Genomic DNA, 12514 nt, shown 5'->3' on the forward strand with positions numbered 1-12514 from the left:
AGCTTGTCTACAAAATGAAGCCTCAGATAAACTTTGGAATAGGCCTGTATTTTTAACAGAGAGACTATAGCTTCTTATTTTGTCCTTTAAGAGGGGATCTCTTAATGGCCAGTATATGAACAAGAGGAATGATTACAGCAAGACAAACCTGTTTCAACAGACGTATGACGATTGTTTTAAGACAGACTTGAAAAATTGTGGACCTATCCTTTAGTGCAGCCAGACACTTCTCAAATGTCCGTCACCTGTCCTATAAGCTCACTGTATTTCTTCTGAGAGAAAAAAGGAAATACAGTTTTGTCCAAAAGCCATTCAGACTTTAAGCGTTTGTTTTAAATGGTTTAAAGCTAAAAACAAAGATTAACTGTTAAAGGTTAAAAGTTAAACCAGTTACTACAATTACAAAAATAGTATGCCAGTACAGTATAAGAAATAAATACACTTAAATTTTAATGAGGCAACATACGAGCATGATATCTGTGATCTGAGTGAAATTGTCAACCTATGACATCTGGTGGTTGTGTGCAACTGCAAAACCCCATAGGGAGACTTTTATAAATCATCAAAAACATTGTGTACCATACACAGTATATATAGGCTATATGAAAAATGTCAATTAAAAATGTATTTGCCTATTGCACTTTAATGATTCCTCAATCCGCATCCAAAGAGCAGGTGATGACTTTGTCTCCCCACAGCAGTTACTCTGGACTGTCTGCTGAATTCGGACACTGACAGACAGAGAAAGGACTGGATGAAGCTGCTTTCCACGCATTAATAAGACGTTAAGATTGTATTTTTCTCGAGAAATGGAGTTAAATATAGTCCTGTTTTTTTCTCCTAAAGATGTGCTATTGATGGAGAAAGAGCTGTCCATCTTGATTTATTTGTAATCAGAGATGCATGTTGCTTTATTGATTACTTTAGGTCTCTTAGAGGTGATATAATTAAGTAGAGCTCTGAGGATAAAAACTAGAAAGCATGCCTCACCAAAAGTTTTTTTTCCTGTTCTTTGGAACAACAAAAAGACTCGTGACAGAGGACTTGAGAGGCCGTCCTGGTTCATAGCAAAGCATGTCAGGTTGGTGTAAGACCACGAAGTGCTTTAAAGACACGTTTTTACAATCAATATGAAAACTGACAAGCAACCAATGTAAATACTTTAAAACAGGCGTAATGTGTTCTCTCCCTCTGGTCTCTCAGGCTGTAGATTTCTGAATCAATTCTAACTGATTTATGACTTTTTCATTTGCGTAGACCAGATAGGAGAGCATTGCCTGCTGGATATGAAAGTGTGTATTAGGCTCTCTGTGCAGCTCATAGAGAGAAATAGTCACACTTTAGCCATATCTTTGAGATGATAAATAAGCAGATGTGGTGACACACCGACACATGAAAGTTTAGTTCTGAGTCAAAGACGACACCAAGGTTTCTTTCCTGTTGGCTTGAGGTAAGTCAGAGCATTAGATTTTGTGGCCAGTATCTCTCTTGTACTCAGCTGCACCATTTCCTCTCCTGCCAGAAAAAACATGTGGTAGCCTCCAACAGTTATGGGCAATTTAGGTAAATAATATGTCCACCTATATACATCCATCCATATTCTCTAAACAAATAATTCTGTTGAGGGTCAGCGCTCTTTGGGCAAGAGGTTAGTAGACTTTGATAGGTTGCCAGTCCATCACAAGGCAACCACATGTAGAGATAGAAACACACTCACACACCAATGGGCAATTTACTTAACCTGTCCTCTGACTATGCAAGGAAACTATAGCAGACACAGGAGAACATGAAACATCATACAGAAAAGGCCCCAGCTTTTCAAACCTAAGACTTGTTTTTGTTGGGCACCAGCGCCAACCTAACCGCTGCCATGCCTAAATAATGACCGTCCAGTCCAGAATTTCAACCACTGAGCACAACACAGATGTGGATACCATCGATGCCATGTGGCACGACTTAGGCCGAGACTGGGATGGGACTGCTGTCCATATAGGCGTATGTACCTCTACACTGTAATGCTATACAAAACAAACATCAAGGCATATGGTCCTATTCTAAAGTGCTGATTTAAAGCAGAATATGTCATCCTAATCAAAATCACAGGGAATGTTTTTGTGGACAGATTTGTAAAAGATTTGGTGATTTTATGACATATTTACTTTAGAAAACCACGTGCTTGGTTAGTTAACATTATACAGCAGATTAACCTCTGTAAAAATCCTATGCCTGAATATTTATGACACTTTTTATAAAACATACCTGGGGGTGGGAACAGAGGATCATACCTGCGTTGGAGAAATATCACAATATAGGCAAAAATATATGCTAAAACTTGCATCTTTCCTGCTACCCTTCCTTCATTTCTCCTTTATTTATTTTTTTTCAATTTTATTGCCTCCCATGTCGTTCTCTCTTTTGATGTTATTTCCATTTAATTTTCTTTCTTTTGTTTTTGTCCTTCCCTCCTTCAATACCGTTGGAACAGAAAACAAACAGCACATCCCACTAAACCTGGTTTTGACCATTTGCAGGTCAATTAAAAATGTCCTAAATAATAAGATAAGATAAGATAAGATAAGATATTCCTTTATTAGTCCCGCAGTGCGGAAATTTGCAGGGTACAGCAGCAAAGGGGATAGTGCAAAAAACAAGATGCATCAGCTAACACAGTAAAAAAAAGAGCTAAACAAAGTGTAACAAAATATGAACCATTTAAATAGAAGGAAGTATAAAAATAGGAGCAGTGTATACAGTATTGACAATAAACAACATGGTTGAAAAGTTAGATTTTTAGATGTCTATCTCACATATAATAAGTACTGTTTCAATTGCCTTTTCCAGGACTATATTTTCCCACACGGTGTTGTTTACAAGTGAGATGATGTTAACTTTTGCCTTTTTTTCCCCACAATAGTAAATAGCAGTCATCAAGTTAATGATATCTGCCTCTGAGCCAAGACATTAGCAGAAAGGAATGATGATTTCTCTATTGATTTCTCAACTTTTTAAACCAGTATGTTTTAACATAACACTTATACTGTACCATTTAACAACAGCAGAACAATACCAAAAGCTACAGGTGAGGCACAATGTCATTATTGGCCAGTGGATACTGTTTGGCTGACTATCTTTTACTTGCTAACCCAACACTATAGTCAAATGATTTCCAATGCAGAGTGTCTTTGAGTGAGTGCTATCAGTGATCGATTGACCATAAATTGTCACTGGCGGCCCACAACAACAGCAGTCTGCATCACTTTCAACCACAGACCCTAATGCACAACAGAAAACAATGTTTTGCAAGCTGAGTACATGACCACTGTCAAACCACGCTTAATGTTCAAAGCCTACAGGAAAAAAACAAAGAAAAAAAAACAAGCATAATACAGTTTACGCCCCACCAACAGGGCGTTTAGGATGTCAGAGAATCAACAAATGATGAAAAATATTTTGTTATTAAAAGTATGATAAAATATTATGGACAGGTGATTCAATAGACACATTGGTATGCAATGACAGGGTGTACAGTCAGGGCGCAGGCCTATAGTCTAGAACAGTTTGTGTTATTTACTTTTTGATTAGGAAGTCCTGGACTAAAATTAAGTTAGATAATTTCAACAACCTACATTAGTCCTCATTAGAGAGGGTATGTGCACACATCAGCTATTGCCGTGTGTGCTCATAAAAGCTGGAAGAGATCACAAAAAGCACATACTTTGGTAAATTGTTGTGGTAAAAACAAACAAAACAATGAAATCACATGGAAGATCATGTTCAAAGAAAACAATACTAAAAACCCCAAAGCTATTATGGAAAGAAGGGGGGTATAGAGGCTTGTGTATGTGGGCTTAGTGAAGTTATTGTCAGTTGCTTTATGTCAATAAGTACTGTACTTGTCTGGCTGTTGTGCTTCACTGAATTAGTATAAATTGTGTCTCCTCTGACAGACAATATTACCCTGAAGTTAAACCACCTTGGCCAGTTTGGAGGTTTAATTCAAGCCTACACTTAATCCAGTTGGTTTAGTTAATTCAAGACTATGTTAAATCTAACACTACTCTTATCCTTTTTTTGTTAAAAAAAAAATTTAACCATCGATTTAGTTCAGGCCATCGCATTACAATTTCCTCCAGCTCCATCTGAAGTCTTTGGTGCATAACCTTTTTTTGTCATCTTTCCGTTTTGTTATCCTGTCAGAGGACATCCACTATTTATTGAAGGCCACAGAGGTCATGGGTGTAGTTAGTTTTATGTTGATCACAAAATATGTATCTAGTGATGAAATACTATTGCAAATATGAAGGAATTATCTCAAAATATTGACACATTTGAACATAAACCAGACCAGTTGAGATTCTCATGTGGTAATCTTCTATAATTAACAAACACTTGACTAAAATAGTATCTTAAAAGCTGCAAGAAATGTTCCAAATGTATGAAATCATTTAAACTATCCTTTCTATTTCTATGAACGAGACGGGAGAGAAAGGTGTCACCATGAACACTCTCAACTTTTTATATTATAAGTATTTAGATATAGTATACAGGAATTGAGCAACTCCTCCGGTTATTCATTTTAATTCATATATTGGATCTTGTTTTTATGTTCTCTGTGTTTCTATAAATGTGTTTATAAATGTTCCACTTGGTTCTCATCTATCTGTGAACCAACATAGGAGTTTGTCATACATGCACAATAAGTGTTTTAATGTTTAATATTTAAAATAAGTGATAATACTCTTATAATAACCCTGTTAACAATATCATTTTAACCTACCAAGTTAGGATGTGGTCATGGAGATGCATCCCTGAACTTCTGTGTGTTCAAAACAACATCTGTGATGTACGTCAGCAGTTGGATTATTGAATTTGTTAAATGTTCTTGTGACACTGATGATGTTGTTAAGCAAAAACCTCAAACACAACTAAAAGTCGAATGCTTTTCGGTCCGGAGCTGATCTTTAATCAGATTCATCCTCACATTGTCAAAGTGTATCTCATCATGCGCTCAGACTTCAGCTGTATGAGCAGCTTCAGTTCCCAGAAAAAACCCCAACATCTAACAGATATTTCCTTGATTCCAACACTGATCACTCCAGTATATGTTTTGACCACAGGATGGCAGCAGAAGCTTATTTTGTTTAGCATTATGCAGACCATCTGGTGATGACGTCCATGCTGCTTACAGTTCTTACTGTACACTTTATTTGGAGATTGTGCATCAGCCACAAAATGAGTAGAAGATGTTTAAAGGTTATGACTAATCACATGCAGAGCTACTGCACTGACTGCAGCAGTCAAGTGACTCACCCCGCTGACGACATTGACCTGTAAATGACCTTGCATTTCATCTGATTATCGAACAAATAAGGTTACATTTATACATATTATATTACATGGTATTATTGTATTATTGTTAAGCTATTGGTGCACATATAGGCAGCATTTTCATGTTGCACCTGTTTGTTGAGATGTTTACTCCATAAAAAAATGCATTATATTTTATATGTTGATCATATACAGTATTTTGTGTATGAAATAGGGTTGTCAATCGATTCAAATTTTCGATTAATGATTAAACGTGATTAATCGCAAATGAATCGCACATTTTTATCTGTTCAAAATGTACCGTAAAGGGAGATTTGTTAAGTATTTAATACTCTTGTCAGAGTGGGAGTGGGAAAATAGGCTTGCTTTATGCAACTATATGTAAATACTTATTATTGGAAATCAATTAACAACACAAAACAATGACAAATATTGTCCAGAAACCCTCACAGGTACTGCACTTAGCATAAAAATATGCTCAAATCATAACGTGGCAAACTGCAGCCCAACAGACAACAACAGCTGTCAGTATGTCAGTGTGCTGACTTGACTTTTGACTTTGACCCAAAACTGCATGTGATTTTCATAAAGTGGGCATGTCTGTAAAGGGGAGACTCGTGGGTACCCGTAGAACCCATTAACATTCACATATCTGGAGGTCAGAGGTCAAGGGACCCCTTTGAAAATGGCCATACCAGTTTTTCCTTGCCGAAATTAAGTGCAAGTTTGGAGTGTTATTTAGCCTCCTTCCCGACAAGCTATGACATGGTTGGTACCGATGGATTCGGAGGAGGTTTTTCTATTTTCATATGATGCCAAAATCTTCACGCTAGCTTTAAAACTGAGCCCGCTACAACCTCCGAAAGATCAATTGTGTTAATGCGTTAAAAATATTTGTGGCGTTTAAACGAATTTGCATTAACACGTTATCGCGTTAACTTTGACAGCCCTAAAATGAAATCATGAGTTACTTGTAAGTATAGCTGTGAAATGAATGTAGTGGAGTAAAAAGTACAATATTTCCCTCTGAAATGCAGTATAGTAGAGAAAGCAGTACAGGGATTATAGCAGCAGAAATGTAAAGTAAAGTAAAACTTGTGCTTGTACAAAGTACTTGAGCAAATGTACTTTCCACTACTGGTAAAGAGGTTTTGAATCTGATATGAACACAATCCTCATCTTTTACCTATCCATCCATCTACTGCATTTGTTTTCCAGTTGTTTGTGGTCACACTGCCAACAGGATCAAGGCTATCTAGGTTACTATTTCCTGACACAACACCTCCCTCCGTGACGTCTACCTTGATATGGAAGACAAGCAAATATGTTGCAGTAATATATCAGATTTGATATGAATTTTGGATCAAATCCCAAATCCTGATCAGTTTTATGCCCAGAGATTATAATTTAGACATATTTTTTCATAATGGATCATGGGTCACTGTGTAATTATTTTACCTGATTTTATTGATCTTATCTTAGTTTTTTTAATTCTTATATACAATTGTTTTGTTTATCTGACTGTTATTAAAATCGGCATCTTGTTGAAACATAAAAATTCTATATATTTGCAATAGTTTCTACCACAAACTAATCAAAAACATAGGAAATCACAATCTAAAATCTTCGATTTTTGTTTTGTATTTTGGAACCGATGATGCAGAAACATTTTTCGTCAAATTCCGAGATTGATTCTAACAAATAAAATAAAATAATAAATAAATAAATAAAATTACTTATTCTGAAAGGCTATTATTTTCCACTATTTGCAACTCTTTCTGCTCAGTTATGGTCTATTTTCTACATCATTCATATAAAGTTACTGGACAACTACAGACATCATACAGTCATTCTGCGCCACGCATCTTCACAGAAGTGTTTCTGCATGTATACAAGTGAAAAACATTTCGGTACCGTGTTGCTCTTTATTTCAAAAGATGAAAAAAATGTGAAAACTAGTAACAACATAATTAATATTCAGTGGACATAACTTTTCCAAATGTACACTTTATTTTAAACAAAAGTACAAAAACAAACATCAGGTATTTACAATACTTGCATGGCAATGTTCACTTTCTTTGGTCATTCTTCCAATTTGATGGTTTTGCACAAAGTAGGCAACAAACAGCCTTTTGGAGGTCTGAGATTATCACATGCTGAATCTACTATTCAACCAGACGCTGAGCAACCTACTGAGGACTCACAACTTAATTACAATTTTGTCTGCAAGTAATTTACCGGAACGGTTTCAATTCATGTTATGAGTTATTTGACAATTGTCGAATTTGCCTACCAGGACATTTTTTTACAATATAAATAGCAAAAAAGAAAAATTAAATTCACATACTTCACAATTACATCCTGGTCTTGATGCATTTTCAAATTTAGTAAAATGGACCAAATTTGTGACGTGTACAGCTGCGCGTATTCCATCGTATTCTACACAAATCTGACATGAAAACATGAACCCTAGTGCACATCACAAACTGAAGCAATTTACAGGTAGATTTTCAAAAGAAGGCAAACATATCGTTGACGGCTAAACGCCTTGTCCTCTCTGTGTGCTCCGTTACAAAATGATGCCATGGCTAAGCAATAAACAATCATACCTCAACACTGATGAAGCACAAATTCACTTATAGCCTTGAAACTAAAAAAAAATCCTTTCACTACTACAGGCTCAAGGACTTCTTCTTGCGTGAAACCAAACAGTGGCTTTATGTAAAACAATCTGTACAGCCAAATTAAAGCCAGTAATATGAGTGGAGTTATGTTTTACATTCTCTCAATAATCTACCTGCTTGTGTTATACAGTGGTTATGTCGAAATGTACAGTACATTTGAAAAAAAAGAAACAAAATGAACTGAGTTTCTCTCCTGGTTACTTTGCAAAGAGGTACACACAATCAAAGAACAAAAAAAAATCATGTAATGCCAAAGAACTCTGTGGCACATCGCCTACTTCCTGCAACATGTAAATCATATTACCATCTACAACTAATGCCGAGTATAACAATATACCCATAGCCCTTTCAGGAATTTCATCTCTATCTCAACTTTTTTTTTTTAACGCCTGAATGAACAAACTGAAATGAATGAACAGATTTAGTACACTGATGTTGAAGGCAGAGTTGTTTGACCGTGATGACGTGAAGCTAAGAAGCGGTGGTGGTGATGATGACCCTCAGTCCCCGTGATGTCCTCCGAGGGTCAGACTAACGCAGGCCTACACATCCTTACAGCAAAGGCAACTGGTCTAGTAGTAATTCTACTTGCATCAACTAACAAAACCAAAAAAAAGTTCTGCATTTTCTCAGTTTCCCAAATTCCATTCTAACAAACATGAATCCTAATAGTAGACAAGTTTACACGTGTATCAGTAGTGCAGACAAGTTATGTATATCACACACAGTATCCATTCATTTTTATTTTTTTTTAAGGAATGGAGGGGGTGAGGGTTTGAGGGGCTCGGGGGGGCGTTTGGATATGCTTTTTAGTAAAATTCTCCCTGAAACCAAATCCAAACCGTCTTCATCCCAATGTACACTTTTTTTTCCCAAAGACAGAGGTGAAGAGAAATGTGCAAAAGTTCCACGTTCTCACTGAAAAGAAAACAACAATGTTGTTAAAAAAAAAAAGAGAATGACTTTTGTTCATCTTTATTTTAGGCATACGATGGCAATGTTTTCTACCTTTCACATTCCCAAAGGATGGTTGCCGTTTCTTTACACCTCAGCTTTTTGGCTGTTCTCCTCCACTTTCTCCTCCAGTTTTTTCTCCTCCTCAGAAGACCCGTTCTCCTTCTCACCAGTCTTCCAGCTTCCTTGCCTGTTTAGAATAAAACTTTGTTACCCGACATGTTGACATTCCTTCCCTCTACAGTCATTCGTGTAAGAAAAACAAACTGTACATGGTATGGTGTGTTCACTACACGTGTGCAGAATAATATCTACTATATCCACTTGTACTTAAAGATCCAGTGTGTAGCATTTAGGGGGATTTATTAGCAGAAATGGAATTTAATATTCATAATTATGTTTTCATCCGTGTGTAATCACCTGAAACTAAGAATTGTTGTGGGGTTTTTTTTAGCTTAGAATGAGCCCTTCATATCTACATTGGGAGCGGGTCCTCTTCATTGAGTCTGCCATGTTGCTCCACCATGTTTCTACCGTAGCCCAGAACGGGCAAACCAAAAACTGGCTCCAGAGAAAGCCTTTTGCGTTTTAACGTTACCTGAAGGCCACCGTAGTTCTCCAACACATTTGGAAAGGGAGGGGTGAGCGGAAGGGTATTCAGTTGGTTGCAATCTGCAACCTCAACTCTAGATGCCACTAAATTCTATACTCTACACAACACACTTAAAGGCAGGGTTGATCAAGATTTAATAAATTATTTTTTGTTATTAGTTGAAAGTCTCATTACATCCTGACAGCAATCAGTAAATCGAATGCTCTGACAAAAAAAGAAAAGAAAAAGCGACTTTCATTGGAAAACAATGGCGATACTGGGCTCGTTTTATTTATTTATTTATTTTTTTAATTTCTTTTAAATCTAGTGTACTCTTGCTAGTTTCTCAAGATCGTCCACCCTGCCTTTAATGGATCTGCAAATATGTACTTACATGAGCAAGTTATGTGTTCATGATCAATCAAGAGCTAATTCCCTTAATTTGGTAAATGCAAGGTTGATCACCAAGTGCCAACTGCCGCAGTGCCCAAGACCCCAAGAATATATCAAATATGAAGCTAAAGCCAGCACGCAGTTAGCTTAACTTAGCTTAGCTTAGTTTAGCATAAAGGCTGGAAACGGGGAAAAATCTAGCCTGGCTCTGTCCAAAGGTAACACAAATCAGCACCTCTAAAGGTCAATAATTAACACATTATATATATTGTTTGTTAGAGATACAGTGTGTAGGATTTGGTGGCATCTAGTGGTGTGGTTGCAGAGTGCAACCAACTGAGTACCCCTCCTCTCACTCCTCCCTTTCCAAGACTGCAGTAACGTGAGCGGCCGAGTGCAAAACCGTAGTATAACCATTCGCCTCGCTCAGAGGCCATCCTTACCATAATAACACTACTTTAGGACAAAGGGAACTCAGATGGCGGCAAGCTGTACCATGGTTTTTGACTCTGCAGTTTCAAAAGCCTGTCAGAGAACTACAGTGGCCTTAAGGTAAGGTAAAAACGCACAAGGCTTTCTCTAGAGTCAGTGTTTGGTTTGTCCGTTCTGGGCTACTGAGCAACATGGCGGACACCGTGAAGTGGACCCGCCCCGATATGTTATACACTGTTCCTTTAAATCTGGACAAAAAGTTAAAAATGATAAGATATGGTTTGGGGGGTGGGGGTGGGGGACTTCCTGGACTCTTATCATCACCATGAGGTCACCTGGCAGGCAAGCACAAACTCCATGACTCCATGATTAAGTTGTGTTACAATCAAATCATCCCAAACTAATTTACACACAGAAAACCTACTTCCAGCATAGAGAGGGCATGAAATGAAGCTGACATATAGTCTGCTGTGTTCTTGAGGGGAAGTTGGTGGCGACTAGGTATACAGAGGCGAAACGCAAAGCTACTATCTGTATCTCTTTATTTCACAAAAATATCTGTATTTGGATTAGCTTAATTGTTTTCTGCTGCCATAATACTCCTCTTACTATGTTATTAAGTTTAGCTGCCAAAATATACCAAATAACATTTGTAGCATAATATTTTAACCATGTACCTAAATTACGTAATAATGCAACTCTAAAAAAAGATTAGAATTATATAACAGTATTATGATTTGTAGAAAGGTGAATGTTGGATTTCTTACTTGGATTTCTTCATGTAGACCCAGTATGCCAGGCCTATAACCAAAGTGGCGACAAGGAGACCGACTACGACGCCGACCACCAACTTGGTTTGGTCGTTATCCTCCGATTGGTCTGTAAGACAAAACAGAAACATGAGAGACCTGGGTGACACATCTCTGTATGACCCTCCAGCATATGACTGCATACTAACACAGGGAAGAAAAAAAAGAAAAAGAAGCCATTATGTGCAATAAATGCATTGATGAATGGACACATCCGTACTGTACATGGTTATGACTCACTGATTTAAATGTTAATGGCAGATATTCATAGTTAGTGACTCATTTCGTCAGCCAATGGGATTATGGACAATGTTGACATTTTGTCAGGATGCTGGTAACTCCACTCCTCTTATTCTGTGTTTCATTAATGGAAACACACTGTCCAAAGATTGATTTTTTTGTCCAGGTGTAGAGTCCAAGGTGATGTAAAAGGTTAATATTTAATCAAGAGCCTTCTTCCACATTTTATTCCCCCATAGTCTTTACTTACCCTCCCTCCCACCCCCTCCCACCGATTGTTACAAGCAAGAAGACCGCTACAACTTACCTTGTTTATGCATTCTCACCTCATCATCATTTACTGAAATCAGATATAAAGTAAAATTAACTTCCAAAACAAAAAGAAAACAAGCTTGATGTCCAGAAAAAAAAATACCACTCTGCCTCTATTCTACTTTTGCATGCAAGTAGGAAGAAAAGAGGGAACAGATTAAATCCAGCATCCCAACATACACACCACTGAGTGAAAGGGGGGGGGGGAGAAGAGAGGTGAAATGCTGTCTCAAACACGCAGGAATGAGTAAGCAAGGGAGAGCAAGGAATGATATAAACACTGCACATTTTTGGACAATAGTGTGTACGAAGTGTTAAGAGCATGCATCGATTACATTTTGACAGTGGTGAGGTGATAGTTAGAAGTTAGATCTTCCCTCAGGGATCATCAAAAGGCAAACAACCAAATACCAAACAGAAATCTGTTAAAAGCAAAAATAAATGCTGCTAATTTATACATTATTTATTTATACAGCATGTGGTTTTCCTCTCATATTTTACCATTTAGCTTTTTCTAGTATGGACTAACATTTTTGATTAAAGTAAACTGATTGGTTGATTATTAGGGCTGTCAAAGTTAACGCGATAACGCAAATTTGTTTTAATGCCACTAATTGCTTCAACGCATTAATGCAACTTGCAATTTTTAGGTGGTAGCGGGCTCAGTTTTAAAGGTAGAGTGAAGATACTGGTATCATATGAAACTAAAAAAAACTAAGGAATCCATTGGTACCAATCATGTCACACTAGCTTGTCCTGACAAAGCTTAA

The 12514-nt window shown here is 37.2% G+C and overlaps 1 protein-coding gene across 2 annotated transcripts in view; it reads right to left on the bottom strand.

The window, feature by feature from the left end:
• Positions 1-7315: 7315 nt before the first annotated feature.
• Positions 7316-12514, bottom strand: part of LOC141771735 (CD166 antigen homolog A-like) — a 43423-nt gene continuing 38224 nt past the window's right edge. Inside the window, exons 13-16 of one of the 2 annotated variants that reach the window (XM_074642299.1) lie at positions 11740-11772; positions 11151-11262; positions 9021-9156; positions 7316-8930 (exon numbers count right to left, since the gene is read on the bottom strand). In XM_074642299.1, coding sequence (XP_074498400.1) covers positions 9054-9156; positions 11151-11262; positions 11740-11772 — 248 coding nt within the window. In that variant the 3' untranslated portion in view covers positions 7316-8930; positions 9021-9053. The remainder of the gene's footprint in view (positions 8931-9020; positions 9157-11150; positions 11263-11739; positions 11773-12514) is intronic. The other variant, XM_074642300.1, reaches the window with a different exon arrangement.

The sequence above is a fragment of the Sebastes fasciatus genome, chromosome 7 (assembly GCF_043250625.1).
Source record: "Sebastes fasciatus isolate fSebFas1 chromosome 7, fSebFas1.pri, whole genome shotgun sequence".
Taxonomy (NCBI): domain Eukaryota; kingdom Metazoa; phylum Chordata; class Actinopteri; order Perciformes; family Sebastidae; genus Sebastes; species Sebastes fasciatus.